At 43.1% G+C, this 17,133-nt stretch overlaps 1 protein-coding gene across 10 annotated transcripts in view; it reads left to right on the plus strand.

Annotated features, from left to right (window-relative positions):
* enox2 (ecto-NOX disulfide-thiol exchanger 2) overlaps window positions 1-17,133 on the plus strand; it is a 238,919-nt gene that overhangs the window by 154,760 nt on the left and 67,026 nt on the right. For all 10 annotated transcript variants that reach the window (XM_056769092.1, XM_056769099.1, XM_056769097.1 and 7 more), the window contains one exon: window positions 8,895-9,026. In XM_056769092.1, the coding sequence (XP_056625070.1) occupies window positions 8,895-9,026 (132 nt within the window). The remainder of the gene's footprint in view (window positions 1-8,894; window positions 9,027-17,133) is intronic.

Genomic DNA, 17,133 nt, shown 5'->3' on the forward strand with positions numbered 1-17,133 from the left:
CTGGGTGATGGTCTCAGCCGTATAGGGGGAGTAGCCATCTTAGGATCTTCTCGTCCCGTCTAGAGACCAGACATGGGTGTTCCAGAGGTCTGATCTGGGATGCCAGAACGTGTCCTTCCCCTGAGAGAGCAGGTCCTCTGTCAGGGGAATGGTTCAGGGGGAGTCGCTGTCCAGAGCATCGGCTCTGAGGCCAAGTGCGGTTAGACCGGTGTGGTGTAACCAATAACACTTGGTGCTCCTGCTCCCTGACCTTGCACAGAGTCTGTACAAGAAGGCTCCTGGGGGGGGGAAGGTGTGCTTCCGCCCATCCCGCGGCCAGCTGTGCGCAAGGATATCCGTGCCGAGGGCAGGGACTATCAAGCGGGCAAATGGTGGTGTTACGGGAGGTGAACAGGTTTTACCTGGGCCTACCCGAACAGCCTCCAAATGAGCTGGACTGCACGGGGGTGGAGTCGCCACTCTCCACGAGGCATAAACTGGCGAGAAAGCACGTCGGCTGTCTAGTTCAGTTTGCCCGGGGTGTGTGGCCTGCAGGGAACGAGTCACCTGTTGACTCCACCGGAGGAGGCGTCGAGCAAGTTGTGTTTAGCTGCTGTGTGCGAACTTCACCCTGACGATCTGTATTCGCTACAGCTATAGTGCTGTCCTCGGAACAGCACGTGCATGTCTCGCACGAGAGGCCGTAGCCTGCTCAGTGCAAGTAGCATAGCCCACAACTCTTGGCAATTGATATGCCAGCGCAGGCGGGGGTTCGTCCAACACCCCACCTGCGTGCCCGTTGCACACTACACCGCACCCCTGCAGGGAGACTTCAGTCGTCACCACGACCTGCCTCATAACCTGCTCAGAGGGACCTGAGTCCGTCGAAAAAGTCATAAAGACTAGGGGTTATGGTGCGTCGGCAGCAGGGCGGCATCACCATGTGCCTGCTGCCGGTGTGCCACGCTCTCCTCGGAACTCGACTCTGAAACCAGTGTTGGAGCGGTGTCATGTGCATCAACTCGAGGGGTATTAGCCCGCGAGGACGCCATGTGTCCCAGGAGCCTCTGAATTGTTTCAGGGGGACCGCTGTCTGCCTAAAAATGTTCATTTCAGACAGTTCAACACTGGTTGGGCACAACTGCGGACAGGTGTGCCGACATGGTGACAGAGCTGAGTTCCATACCGAGAAAGAGGATGCTCTGCACTGGGGAGAGCTTGCCCCTCTCTTGGTTGACCTGGAGTCCCAATCGACCTAGGTGCCGGAGCACCAGGTCCCTTTGTGTACATAACAGATCTCGCGAGTGTGCCAAGATAGGCCAGTCGCTGAGATAGTTTAGTACCCGCTCGCCTTCCTCCTCTCAGGGAGAAAGGGCGGTCAGGGACAGACCGAAAGGGAGGACTCTGTACTGATATGCCCGCCTCTCGCACGCGAACCGTGGGAACGGCCGGTGTCGAGGAGGATCGAGACATGAAAGTAAGCGTCCTTCAGGTCGATTGCCACGAACCAATCCTGACACCTCATAGATGTCAGGACGCGCCTCTGTGTGAGCACCCTGAATGGCAGCTTGTGAAGGTGCTCTGTTCAGGGTACGCAGCCTTTGGGGGCAACCCGCCGTCTTTCTTGGGAACGATGAAGTGCGGGTGGTGACCCACTGAACATCTTGGTTTTGAGGGACGAACTCGATGCCTGTTTTGCCAGAAGGGTGGGGACCTCTACCCGAAGTACGGAGGCGTCCCTGCCTCTGACAGAGGGAGAGATGATGCCCCGAAACTTGGGTGAGTCTCTGGCGAACTGGATCGAGTAACCAAGACGGACCGCCCTCATTAGCCAGCGAGACAGTGTGGGCAGCTCTCGAGCTCCCAGGGACTGTGACAGGGTGACCAAGGGGACGGTCTGCTTCATCATTCCCACGGGGGGTGGTTCGTCGGCTGGCGGAGCTAACCATGTCGCGGGGAGTCCCCGGAGGGAAGGTTTTTGCTCCGCCTGCTTACCTGCCTGGCGGGACAACGGCACGCACTGTCGGTTTGAGAGTGGTGACGGCTGTCGTATATGTGTACGACCTCACGCCTCGCCAGGGTGTGAGGTCGGTTCGCCGAGCACAGTCCAGTGGAGTGTGCGATCGGCTGCAAGTAAACCCGGGGAGAACAGAAAACTCAGTGAGTAAGTGGGCGCCAAGCCCTAACAAGGGCCCGGCTTTGGTGACGAGGCAGGAGTCGTCCCGTACCGACCGATCAGAGCCGTGGCTGTGAAGGTTCGGGCCCGATGTTGTTCTCCCTGGGGTCTTCCCGTCAGTGTCCCTTCTCGCGAGGAGGTTGCTGACGGGGTGGAGGTTTCCCCCTCGACCTCTGCTTCCGGGGTGCCGCCTGTGGGGGCACAGGAACCGGAGCCGATGTCGAAAGGGTCCTGGGTTGCAGGGAAGCAGACGTCACGTGAGATCTCGGAGGCCTGTAGGCGGCCGAGTCGCGGCGTGAAAAAAATATGGTTAATTGCCACTGTCTGCTTCGCCGTCAAAAAACTGCTGAGCGCAGTCCTCGACGGTGTTACCAACAACCCACCCTGCGAGATGAGTGCATCAAGAAAGCGGACTTCCTTGCTGTCACTCTTCTGCACAAGGTATAGCCGGGGGTGTCTCTCCTGGACCACTACCGTGGACATCGTCCGACCCAGGGCCCGTGCCGCCGCCTTAGTCGCCCGTAGAGCGCTGTCAGCGGTGGCACGGAGATCCTGCATTATACCCGGGTCGGCCTTACCCTCGTGGAGCCCTCTCAACGCCCTGGCCTGGCGGACCTGCAGGATGGCCAAGGCATAGAGAGAGGAGGCAGCCTGGCCCGCAACATCGCAAGCTTTCGACACCAGTGATGCCGAAGTCTTACGTGCTTTGGACGGTAGGAGTGGTCGATCCCCCCCCCAGGTGGTAGCCGTCCGCGGCACAGGTGCACCGCAGGCGGACGTTCCACCCGGGGGATCTCGACGCAGTCCTTGGCTGCCTCACCATCGAGGGAAGTAAGGGAGCCGGAGCTGGTTTCACTGGAACGGTCCGTGAGAGGAGCGTTCCAAGTTTTACACAGCTCCTCATGCACCTCCGGGAAAAACATGGCACCCGGGGTGGGCGCGGTTTGCACCGCGCACCGACCTCGGGAACCACGTATCCCCGGGTTAGCACGGATGACATCACTTCTGCTTCCTCCTGAACTCGACCGCTGGGGGTGGAGTTTGGATTCGGCAGAGTCGGATGCCAGTCTCCCTCCGATGCTGCGAGCGACATCTCATCTACGTCACACATCGTTTCCGAGTGTGTGCGTGAGGATCCGGACGGTATGCCACCGCCGGTTGGGGAACGTTCAGAAGAGCGAATCGGGGTGCGATCGGCCCGTGAGCACTTGGCTGGCGGGTTTACGTTCGCAGAGTTCCCCGTATCACTAACGCTGCTAACGTGGGTGGTCATCGGGGCCGTAGCCACAGATGTCACAGCCCGGGTAGCAGACGAAATGGTGGCTGGTTCCCGTAGGAAGACAGCCACCCGTGACCGCAACTTCTGAATGACAATCTGCCCGCAGTGCAGGCAGATGTGTCAACGAACGCTGCTTCAGTGTGCTGGACGCCCAGACACCTAATGCAGCGATCGTGTCCATCCCCCTCCTCGATGAGGGTGCCGCACCCAAGAGAACAGCGGGACATGCCGCGCTGGAGAATGCTCAGTCAGTCCTGAAAAGGACTTTTAGAAAAAATCTCTAACACCTCCGGAACCGCCGAGACGCCCAGGGGAAGGTCGCTGCAGAAAGGGACGATCCGCTGTAACACGTCGTAGCACCAGCGTGTAGTTGTAGAGGATTGAATCCTGAGTTGTACTCATGAGCGATGGCTCTGAAGAACAAAAGGTAAGTGAATGCTGCACGCCGGCCTCCTTTTATACCGGATTTCCGGGGGCGGAGCCCGGCATGCAAATTGCATTCGCCAAATTTCATTGGCCTTTTCTATAGTAGTCAGAGTTGATTGGTTCTCAAGGGCGAACCCCATCTGTCGTTCTCGACACAACGTCGAGAGACCGACAGAAAGGGAACTGCAGCTAAACAGCATAGAAGATTTGGTTCTGTCACAACCTTCTATAGTGATCACAAAAACAATTACAGCACTTAAAAAAACTATCAAATACGTTGACATAACAGCATGGTAAATAAAAATAAAGAATATATGTGTGTGTGCGTGTGTTCGTGAGTATGACAAAATAGAAAAAAATGACATGTGCAATTTCAAACTAATGGCCCTATAAATAAAAGCGCTCTTTTTTCATTCTTGGCCAACCAACCAATCATAGTCTTTAAAAGACATAGCAACGGGGTCAGCCCTACCTCCTCAATAAGAGTTTTTGTCTTTTCCTTATTCAGAGTTGCTCTCAGATTGATCCTGAATCACTTTAAAGCTATGACTCCTACGTAGAAGTTTTTTAGCTAAATTAAGAGCTTTCTTAGAGGATTCTTAGAAGCTTTAAGAAAACGGGCCCATATCTTTATTGAAAACAGGGAAAAAACAAAAAAATGGCACAGTCCAAACTCAAGATAGTCCAGGTGGTAACAGGCCACAGGGGAGAAACTCGACCCAGAAGATACAGAGAGCAGGAAAACCCCTCGAAGAGAACGAAACAGCCGTAGAGATCTGGGTGCAGCAAGATACCTCAATCTGTCTAACTCTAGAGGAGAGAATCCAAATACCCCGTCCGGAGATGCGTGCTCCGCTAGAGGTGAGGTGCCTGACCACCAAAGAGAGATGAGATCCGGAGCGCCAATGCAAACTGCGGGGTAAAGCAAAACCAATAACAGGGGAGGTACGGGAAATCCGAACTAAGAGCAGAGTAGAACCAAAGGCTGAAACTAGAAAATACTGTGGCTACGACAAAGACTAAGGCAAGGCTTCAAACAGAGCTAGACACACTAGTCTGAGGTAGTCGACATACGCTATAAACAAGCAACAGTCTGACACAAGATGAGGGAACACAAGGGACTAAAAAGGGAAACCTAACGGGTTTCAGGTGAGATGGTGAGATGGCGAGAGGTGATAATTAACTAACGGCCGGGACGATCTACAGATGAACATCGTGATTTGAAACCAGTGAGGGGAAAGCCTGACCGGGAGACACAAGGGCGGGGTTATGATGTAGACACCGAGCGCATTGCGAATTGTCAAAACAACACTCACATGCGCTGGACAAAAACAAACACACCCCAGTACCAGATAAAACCTGCCGTGTCCGGCAGATAGAAGTTTAAGTTGTTTCATAACGCACAAGGTGATTTCTATTGACTACATTTTTGCATTTTGTGTTTTAAGGTTAATAAAATATTTTTTCTCCAATTTATTTAAATATTGAGGATTATTTTTTAAAAAGTCTGAAAATATTGTCTCGTCTCTTTCTCGTGAACCCAGTCTCGTGTCTCGTCTCATGGGATAAGTGTCTCGTCCCACCCCTACTGACAGGTATTCAATAAAATAAATATGCTAAATATCTGTATATAGTTAACACAATAGAGAAAGCTTGCTAGATTTTACACAATAACAGGAAAGTTGTTCACAGCAGGCGGTTTTGAAGTCCAACGTTAATTGTGTTGAAATTTGTTGTTGAAGGCGGTGAATTTGTTACAGAAGGTTTGCTTTGATGCCTGTAGCTTTGATGCCTGTAGACGGAGCATTAAGCAGGCGGAATTTACAGATGCTTCTTGAAGAGAGTCTGAAGCTATAAAGCTAACTAGCTAGCTGACTGTTAGCATGCTAAAACACTTTTGTTGAAGTTGTTAAAGGACAGCTGCTGGAAAGAAAATACTAATAAGAAACCAAAATCTCAATAAACTTGTCAGCCTCACAAATGCAATTACTGTTTTTTGCATAACGCCATCCTGTCCTGTCTCTTATTATGTGTGGTTTTGCAAATACAAACATTTCTGAATCAGCATCTTATGTTGCTGTCTTCGTGCCAAAGTATGCAGTTATTTTAATGAGAGTTTGTTCAAGTGGTATTACATCTTGATTTTGCTACATCATCATTTCAGAGATGAACTGAAAAACCTATAAGAAATTGACCTCTTCAGGTCTGTCAACAGAGATGCTTGGCCCAACATTTCACTGCTGAAATCTGAATTCATGACACAATCTTTAATCTCCCATTTTTTGGTTGCAAATGAAAGAAATTTCAGTTCAGGCCATTATGAGGTCCAGAAAAATAAGCTTTATATTCACAGCGTCAGTTCAGAAAGTTAAGGAGTCATGTTCAGGTCTTCAGAGAACTTATATACATAGTAATCCCAAACATACTGGACTTGATTCATTGGTTTTAATGTGTTTAAACAGCCTCAGTCTTTCCCAATGCTGGCCAACCGATACAGAAACTCAAACAACCGTTTCCAGAAACCTTGCATCTCTGCTGTATGTTTAGGTAGAGTGTGGGGGAATGCTGAAAGAAAGACAGTTGAGGGATGTATCTTGGACGACATCCTCAAAGAACCTGCGTTCTTTGTGTATATCACACACACTTCCTTAATGGGGTGTTGTTCAGATGTCCAGCATGAAGAAGTGCAGCAGGATAAACAATGTGCTCACTGATAGAGCTTAATTTCCAATGTTTGTTGATATAGAATGTTATATGATATATGTTAATAAGAATATAGATGTAAATAAATGTAGTGATTTAATTTTTAGCAACAAATACGAACAAAGATTTATTCTGGAGTTATGAGCGTTGCCATAGAAACGAATAATTTCAAAGCCGAGGATGTGAACAGATGGAAGCAGAATCACATTGTCACGTATTAACGCTAATTTTGACATAACAAGATTATTTGAATGTACGCAGATACACTAAAACCCCAGAGAAGTCATTTATCTTTAGATGATCAAAGTGAAACTCATAATAAAATCGCACGTGTCAGAAAGCTCCTGAAAGAATCTGTTTTCTGCTAAAATAATAGATGTTCTTTTTTCGATGTTTTGACCCACACCCCTTCTGATATGCCTCTGAAGGACCTGAAATCAAATTATCACAGATGTTTTTCTGCTCTGCGAGCTCCGTGTAATCATTTTTCTACAAACACAATGAAATTTTCTCAATAGTTGCGGAAATGACCCGATCCACGTTACTGCCGCCTACTCCTCACAGCAACCATATGTTCTCTCACACACACACGCTTGAAGCCCTATGGGCACACCTCAGATATGGGAACATTCTGAACTCTGTGTTTCCCTGTTTATAGCACTCATTCTTATTAAGTGGGCGTTCCTGAAGTTCATTAGAACTCTGGCAGGAGTTTCATCTTATAAAAATGTGTCTTATTGCTCTTTCTAAGAGAAAGGGGCTTTTAAATGAGGTGATGAAGGGGTACAGCATGTTAACGCCCCTGCTGTTTGATCAATTTTAATAGTTTTCGGAAAAAGTACAAAATGTGTCATGTTATTGTTTTAATTGCTAAACTGATGTTAACTTAATCTGTTTAACTAATAAACTATTCATTACGTTTTTATTAAACATTAAAGTAGCTGTATATAACATTGACACCTAGCGGTTGAGCTTGGTATCGCAGCAAAATTTCAAAATATGGGCGAGGGTTTTTCCCCGCCCGTCCTCCTCCTCAGACTTGATGCTCACAGGAGTTGCCAGACACTTACAGAAGTGTAATAGAAAGCATAAACTCTTATGCTGTAAGTTAATCTGATAATTTATACATTGGCAGTGGTTTTGTTGTTTAGCAGCTCGCTTCAGAGGTTGCGTCCTCCGGAGGTCGTATTTATAGGCCATATTGCTGTCTTGTTTAAATAACCGTAATAACATTTTATATTACTCCTCGTAAGTTGTAAAATAATAAAATAATTCTTTCTAAGTTTGCAAAGTAAACGTACCGGAAAGGGTGGAATCTGCTCTGACCCGGATACTTTGTTTGCTGCAATATGCTGTGATTGTCGCCAACTGGCAACCGAGCTATCGAAATACATTAGTGGATAAATCGTCGGTGGGCAGGGTCACACAGACCAAAACAAAACTATACATCCCGGCACGGAACGCACATTTCATAATGGAATAACTGGCTATAGCATTGTTTTTTGGACAAACTACTATATGAACTTTGCATGTTTCCTAAATGTCTACGAACATATTAAGGTATTGTTTGGTTTAATACAGCCCAACTAATACATACAGCTCCTTTAAGCTTTTAAAAACATTATATATTTCATTACATATTTAGTAATATTTAAAATTTAGTTTTTAAATGTTTTATTTTTTGAGGGAGAATAATTCTGACTTTTTTTTGTTTCAACCTTCTAATATTTGTCAATTATGTTTACTTTAAGCTTTATATTTTCTTTATTCCTTTCTTACTGAAGAAAACTTCAAATATTATTTACACCTTTCATGTGTGCAATTAAAGTCTATGAAAAAATGAAAACGTGTGAATTCATGCTACATGTATTTGAATAAATGGCATGTTCTAAATGTATATTAAATCCAGAAATATAAATGAGAGAGAGCTTCTGACATTGTCTCACATTGTTAAAACAATGTATAAATAATATATTTTTCTCAAAATTACTGTTTTCATTCAGACATATTGCTATGTGTGTATTTGTTATGTCTATAAATGTATGTAGATTTATTTTGATGAATTTACAATTAAAAAATTTGGTACAAAAAGTATATTTAAATGGCTTGATCATGTGATCATTTTATCTCATATGTAAAACATTTAAATTAAATAAAGATCATTTTATTTGTAAAATTACTCAATTACTCAATTATTCCTGCTAAAAAAAATATATAAAAACTCTGCATCTAAATTTGTTCAGATTCAACATTTTTACATTTGTCCTTAACTGTTTATGAAAAACAAACAATAATTCTAAACCCAGAAATGTGTTGCTTTCTCTCTTTCAGAGGGTCTCCGAAATATTGCCATGGACTCTAACTCTTTGCCGATGCCTATGTCTGACCCGAACGCTTGGGCAACTGCTATGAACAATCTTGGAATGGCACCCATGAGTATGACGGGCCAGCCTATCATGTCAGGTAAGAATATAAGCTTACTTTACAATGGTAAACAATCCAGATGTGTTTCAGCTAGTGTATACATAAACAATGTGTATTGAGATCATCTGTGTGATATTCACTGCTTTTGAATAGAAGTAAATTATGAATGCACTTGTCTGCTAATGCCCATGTGTTGGGTATAGCAAAAGAGTTAGATCTGCAACTTATCGGCTTGTTGGATAACAACACTATAGTATACCAGGATAAAAATTACACTCTGATTACAAAATTTATCTCAGTGCAGCTGCGTGACATTGGTTTTGTATAATAAACTGAAATGGCCAGTCATATTCAGAGTTTGGGGGAGAGTAAAAATCCATTGATCCTGAAGTGCTCTGAATTCTTCAAGCGTGTTATGTGCTATCCTTGCTGGTGCTGAGGATATCTGGCCAGGGTTCAGTTAATGTCGAGTATTGATTTACAAGTCAAAATTATTAAGAATCCAACCTGAAACTTATCATATGTCATCAGAAGGCCAACAGGAATTTAAGCATCATTTTTCTTTTCTGCTACGCTAGAAGTGAAAGCCCTAGTTAGTACAACCTGGGCTGCTTTGGCAGGATTAAAAACAATTTATTTTCTTGCCAGTCTGTTATTTAGCTGTCATGGATTTCAAGTTTACCCAACGAACGGTTAACATCTGAACTGCAGGGTAAAAATGTTGTGTTTTTTCTAGTCTATGAATCCGATGCGACGAATCCTCTGGACGGTCTCTATTCTCAGACTCATTGTGAAAGTATGAAAAGTTCAAACACATTCCCGAAGTGCAATTCAAGTTAACAATTCTTTTCAGGGCTATTTCATTTCATTTTATTGGTTTATGAGCAACACAATGCGAAAGAAGGGTTCTGTGTGAAAAACTCATTGAGTCACTGCTAGAATATTTTTTTTTCCACTGCATCATTTATTATTTGGAATGCACATGAATAGTTCAACGATGCCATTGAACCGTCCATTTAATTGCAAGGAGATTATAATGAAATGCATCTGAAAGATGGATTGGTTTTCATTCAGTGATTTGACATTGGAGAAGGGAGAAATATAAACCCTGAAGGGGTCGTCTGAGAAGCGGCAAACATCAAATTTTTGTTCTTTCTCCAATATCGTTCAAATTATGGGCTGCATTTAATAAGTAAATGTGCCGGTCGCGGTTTATATATGCATGCGTCTTTCTTCCCTCAGTTTCTTCGAATCGATTCTCTGTGGCGTTTTATAAATCACCTCGTTCATCTCATTTAAAGTCACAGATGCAGCAGCGACGTCGCAGATATATATGCGCAATCGTACTTGGCTATAGGCACATGTTTCAAATTAAGTGGGCCGCGGGGATGGTGGCTCTCCACCTACTCCATTTCCCTGGCGAATTTCATTTGCAATGTTTACGTTGCTGCCAAGCGAACGTCTACGGCTCCCATTTGTGATATGGCCGCCCGAGAGCGAATTATGGAGTTTGCGGAAGGGGTTATGGACTGCCGATGAAAGGAGAGAAATGCTGATAGCTGTTTTATGTCAGAGAGACTATGGAGTCTTGATCTGTGAGCCATGCAATGAGCTGGAATGAAACGCCTCTTAGTGCTGTTAATGTGTCCTGGCTCCCAGGAGCTCATTTCGCCTGTACTGTGGGTCTTTTATTCTAATCAGTCCCACTGCAGGGAATTCTGGGAGCTTTTGTGCCTCCTCTTGCTTCCTGTCTGGCCGAGAATACAGATTACAGAGCATTGCACCGGGTCACTTTAGCCGCATGTCCAGTATGCTGCGTTGTAGGGAAATTTTCTTTACCTGTTCGTCCCGAGTCTTCAGATCATTTGCATGCGTGCTGGAGTGAAGCTCTTTGAATAGTGTTCATAGTGACGTAATGTGATGTAATGAAAGAAGATAATGTTTGTCTGTTTATAGTTGTTTCTTTTTTAAAGGCACACAGGGATAGACATTCAAAAACAATGTCTCAAATAAAAAGTAAATGAAAGAAATAACAATCCTGAAGAAATGAGCAACTCTTTGGAAAACGGGAACACAGAAACTATACTTGGTAAACACTCTATAAATCCTGCCCCTCAGGCACAGTGGCCAAACAAGCCACAAAACAAATTTTGAAACGCCACAACCTCTGCCTTAAAACCAAGCACATAGAGTAAGGGTGGGGGAAATCGATTTTTCAAAATATTGCGATAGTTTAAACTACAGAAGTGAGTCCAAGGCACTAGGGTATGAATTTAAAAAGCTTTTCAGAAAGCCTTTGGGATATGGAAATTGGCCAATATGAAGTATTAAAGTTTTTTTTGCACAAGACCGATTAGATTCAACAGAGTATGTATAGACCCTACATTCAAACCCAAATGACAAAAACTATGCAAAGAGATATAAATGGATAACTATGGGTCCATCTTTACCGTGCCAACTGGTTTAATCCAGTTTTCTGCTGGAGTTGCATAAAGGTGAAGTCGAGAACACCACACTTCCCCCCTTGGCCTGGTTGAACCCGTCTACCCATAATTCCAGAGATCCACAGCAACATTATAAATGAAGGCGGTTTCAAAGCTTCTTCATCCTGTGTGCTTATTTTAAACTGTTTGAAATAAATACATAAATTATACACATTCCACTACATTTCACACAACGGTGAGGGCCGGTTATCAAATTATTAAAGTGTGAAATCCAAGGCACCTTTGTGTTTCACAGGCATTGGTTAAGACTGTGTTATGATTGGAGGTAAAGCAGTACTGTCTGCCTAGGATCTTACCTCATTAATCACACACAGGGAGCAGCTGTTGCCTCCAACATTCTCACGCCGTCTCCAAAACTCTCCACAAACTCCTGCACCGCGCTGCATCAGCAAGTTGAGCCCAGTCCTACATTTATGAATGTGACACTGAGCAGCCATCGAATCAATCCATCCTCCGTTACACACAACTGATGCCTTAATCAACTGAGATATAAAGTCAGTCTGTTTTAAAATCCAGAGAGCACTCAGTTATTGCGCAACCAGTAGTGCGGGGAGAATAAAAAGATGGGAGAAATCTTTTTTGCCATAGAGCCATTGTAGCCTGTTGGATAAAAAAGGTTTAATACAAGAAGTAAAATACAGTGTACTTGTGAAGTGATGATGTGAATGAATTCAGAGTTGTGATTTGATTGGTTGAAACAGTCTTTTTTTCGTACTGAAGTTCAAATCAGAAGCCAGAAATGATGTCTAAAGTCATGAAATATGGAGGTTTTCGAGGGACAGCAGCAATATAATAATAAAACTAATTTTCACAGTCATGCTGTAGTTATAATTTTTTTTCCAAATATTTGGTAGATCATTTCTTAACCAAGTTTTCTGCATTTTGAACCATATAAACCCTATTTTAATGGTCTAATTGAATCTTAAGTGTCAATAAAAGCAAACGTTGTGCATTTATGCCCTTCAGAGATTAGTTATAAGCACTACCCTAAAAGCTAGACTCACTCTTTTGGAAACTTGGCAAATTGGTAAATCAAATTACATTAAACTCATCTTTTTATTAATGCTGTTGCTATCACCATATTACATTTTCACTTTTCACAAGATTATTGACAACAAATGAATTCAGAATAGAGATATTATCGTAATATCTGTTGATTTAATATATGTATATATATGTATATCAGTTTTATTATATTCAATTACGATTATAATTTTAACGATTCGATTCTACATTATGAACATGTAAAATTGTGCTTTATTTACGCACAGCTTGCCTCAACGGGGCAGAGAGAGAGAGAGATATGCTAGGGCTGAAAATAGAGTTTGAAAGATGTATTTGTATGATTTTTGTCAAAAGCGACATTTTCAAATACGATGAGACATAATAAAAATAGTTTATTAATAATTTAATTTAATTTAATAATTGATTGTTTGTTTTAATGCATCGATGCAGAATCGTTCACATCTGTGTCGCGATTCAATGTAAAAACTGTTATATCAGTTAAATACAGCTATGGTTTCGTTAATTTAATGTTTTGTCCAATGAATCACACACAAGAACAGAGTGTACTATATTGTTTACATTATTATCGAATGCGTAGTATTAATGCAATATTGATAATCAAGGTTTAATATGACTGTTATTGACAGTAAGTCATTTCAAATATAGTACTTTGAATGTTTTGCTGTATACGCCTACATTGTATGCCTAGTAACTAAAGTATATTGTAGAAGAGCACATAGTACTGTATGTTTTCCTCTGCTACATTCTGGCTTGTGCACACTATGATTAATTATTCAGAATGTCTGACCTGATGTTCTCGTGGGGAGGAAGATATCTGCTTCATTCCTATCGCGCCTAGAACTCTGTCAACACACAGACCATTTTAAGCTAGGATTGCTAGGCACTGGAGATGTTTTTGGTATTCTGAGATGGCCGAGCTCTACTGGTGTTTCGTAGGAAGATGTTTTGTAAATGCTAGCCATGATGATGGATCGCAGTATACTTGAGATCATAACGCAGCCTCCCCCGCTTCTGTCGACTCTCCAGCCGCAGTCATATAGTATGCATACTCCCACCTATTAGATCACACAATCCACCACACACTTTGACTTTAAACAGCTTTCTTCATGTCCACTGTTATTTTAAGAGTAATATCGCTTTGATGTTTTGTTCCTCTCGCTGCCCTTCAAAGCGGCTCCTTGGATTGTACCTTTGAGCAGATCTCACCTCGTGGGACTCTAAATCAAGTGGGTCAGCTCTTGACTCATCATTCAGACGTATCTAAATAAGAACTTCGCTTATGAATGCATCAAAAAGATCGCTTTCATTGCTCTTAGGGGTCCGCAGGCCGCAAGTATCCGCAGCATATTTCTATTCCTTCCTATATTTCCACTCTCTTTAGGCCGGAAATACTCTGTGATGGATGACACTGTACTTGAGCAACTCCACAGGATTCATGAGGGCTCATATTATGATCAATATCATCAGGAAAGACAGCTAATTGGAACAGTCTCCAGCTGAGCTCTGTCTCTTTTACAGCCATGATTTAAAACCTCATTTTCATTTCTCTCTGCTTTGATTTTCTCTATTTAGAGAAAATCTGTGAAACTGATATGCATGATATCATTATGCAATTTACAGTGCTATGAATCTATCCGTCTGTCTATCCATCTGTCTGTCTACATGTCTCTGTCTGCCTTTCCATCTGTGCCTCAGTCTCTTTCTGTCTATCCATCGGTATCTCAGTCCATTTGTCTGTCTTTCTGTATTTGTCTTTCTGCTTGTCTCTCCATAAGTCTTTCTGTTCTTCCATCTTCCCGTCTGTCATCATCCATATATCTGCTTCTCTTTCCGTCTTGTCTGTCCATTTGTTTGTCTATCTACATGTCTCTCTACCTGTGTCTGTGTCTGTCTCTATCTGTATATTTGTCTATGTTTCTCTCTATATATGTCTATCTTTCTTTGCTGCATGTCTGTCCATTTATCTGTCTGTCTCTGTACACCTGCATGTCTATCTTTCTGTCTGTTTGTCTCTGTCTGTTTTGCAGTCTTTCTCTGCAAGTCTGCCTGTCTGTCCATCTGTCTTTCTATCTGTCTGTCTGTCTCGGTCTATTCAACATTTTGTCTCTATGTATGTCTTTCAATTCTTCTTTATGTCTCTTTCTAACGTTTCATCTGTCTCTGGCTGTCTGTCTATCTCTGCGTCTCCACCTGTCTGCTTGTCTGTCTATCTGACTGCCTTTCTGTCTATCCACATGTCCATAAGTCTTTCTGTTCTTTCATCTTCCCGCCCATCATCATCCATCTATCTGCCTCTGTATGTCTTTCCGTATGTTCATTTGTTTGTCTATCCACATGTCTGTCTAACTGTGTCTGTCTGTCTCTCAATGTTTGTCTATTTTCTCTCTCCATGTGTCTATCTTGTCTGTCCATCTTTCTTTCTGCCTGTCTGTCCATCTTTCTTTCTGCCTGTCTGTCCATCTTTCTTTCTGCCTGTCTGTCCATCTTTCTTTCAGCCTGTCTGTCCATTTAGCTGTCTGTTTCTGTCTGTCTCTGTACACCTGTCTTTGTGTCTATTTTTCTCTGTCTGTTTTACTGTCTTTCTCTGCAAGTCTACCTGTCTGTCCATTTGTCTTTCTTTCTTTCTGTCTGTCTGTCTCTGTCTATTGAACTTTCTGTCTGTATGTCTGATGTGTCAATTCTTCTTTCTGTCACTTTCTTACATTTCGTCTGTCTTTTGCTGTCCATTTGGCTGTCTGCCTATATCTGCGAGTATGTATGTCTATCCATTTGTTCTTCCATCTGTCTGTCTGACTGTCTTTTTGTCTATCCACATGGTTGTCTTTCTGTCTCTTTCTCTGTGTCTGTCTCTCTGTCTGTCTGTGTTGTCACCCGTCTGTCTGTTTCTGTCAAAAAATCTTTCTTTCTGTCTGTCAATTCTTCTTTCTATCTCTTATAACAGTAGTTCTCTCCCGGGGAAGCGCGAGTAGGCTACAGGATGGGAGGGAAAAAACCTGAAAATAAAATGTTCACATTTTTATCATAAACTACTGTCATAAAAAGTTATAGTTTTGTAGTTACATAACTCCTGAATAAAAAGTAAAATGTTATTGGACTGATTTAAAAAAAAAAGAATTTTGAACAAATTTGATTGGTTTGTGGACAGTTAGCGCAACCGCAGGTGATAAGTGGTTTTATTAAGCGAGTCATTGAGTCGTTCATTCAAACGATTCGTTCAAACGGCCGATTACTCAAGAATGAGACGGATGTTTGTGCATGGGTCATTGAATCTTTGACTCAACCGATTCGTTCAAAACACTGATCATTCAAAACACGATTGAGTGTTGCTGTGAGATGCGCTATGCTGTGATCTTTCTTTGGATTCATCGGATCTATTTTCGCTGCTAAAATAGACCTAAACAGTCATTATTTTGTCTAAATGTAATTGACTTAATATTATTAATTTGTTTGTTGAACTGGTATATGAAATCAGTGTCACATTTTCAATCGTGAGGTGATGGTAAATTAAGTGATGGTCAATTGTCAGCTCTCTTGGTCGTCAGGTCATGTGATGCATGTTGGTGAACTGTATTCAAAAGTTATAAATATAAAAACACCAAATTTTGAAATTTAACTACAGTATGTCAATTTAGTTTATTTGTGTGTGCTGCGCTCATAGACTTTAGAAAATGGCGCTCATTTGTTTATTTTCTCCTCGAGAAGCTGCGCAAGCCTCAAAAGTTTAAGGTCCTTGCACCAGGTACGATGAAGCATACCTGCTGTTTGGGTTTACAGTCACGGCTAATCTGAGACCTCAGTGTGTCGTGTCGGCCGAGGTGCTGGCAAACGACAGTATGAAGCCCTGCAAATTAAACAGGCACCTCGAAACAAAGCATGCTGGCATTAAAAACAAACCGGCTGAATATTTTATAAGAAAGCTTGATGGCCTCCATCAGCAACAGGCAACCATTTCAGTGCACAGCACTGTGTCTAAACAGTGTTTGGAGGCATTTTATGTAGTGGCCAAAAGAATCGGTAAACTGAGTAAACCGCATACAATCGCCGAGACTCTCATTTTGCGGGCAGCATATCATTTACATTACATTTACATTTAGTCATTTAGCAGACGCTTTTATCCAAAGCGACTTACAAGTGGGGTAGATAATGGAAGCAATTAGGACAGCATAAGTACAACAAAAGCATAAGTGCAATCAAAAAGAAGACTAGTCTCATATAACCTAAAACAGTATACGGAACCATTCATTCATTCTTTTTTTTTTTTTTTAAGAGTAGAGAAGAAAAGAGTCAGAACAGATCAGTCAGATGTTGGCGGAAGAGATGTGTTTTCAGGCGTTTCTTAAAGATGGCTACAGAATCTGCAGATCTTGTAGCAGTGGGCAGATCATTCCACATAGGTGGAACAGATCCGGAGAAGGTGCGCGAGAGAGATTTTTTACCTTTATGGGATGGCACCACAAGACGTCGTTCGTTTGCAGAGCGTAGGGATCTGGCGGGTACATATGTCTGCATTAACGATTTAAGATAAGGTGGTGCCGAACCAGTAGTGGTCTTGTAGGCCAGGAGCAGAGTCTTGAATTTGATGCGACTACGGGAAGCCAATGTAGCTTAATGAGTAG

Source organism: Triplophysa dalaica, chromosome 16 (genome assembly GCF_015846415.1).
Source record: "Triplophysa dalaica isolate WHDGS20190420 chromosome 16, ASM1584641v1, whole genome shotgun sequence".
Classification (NCBI taxonomy): domain Eukaryota; kingdom Metazoa; phylum Chordata; class Actinopteri; order Cypriniformes; family Nemacheilidae; genus Triplophysa; species Triplophysa dalaica.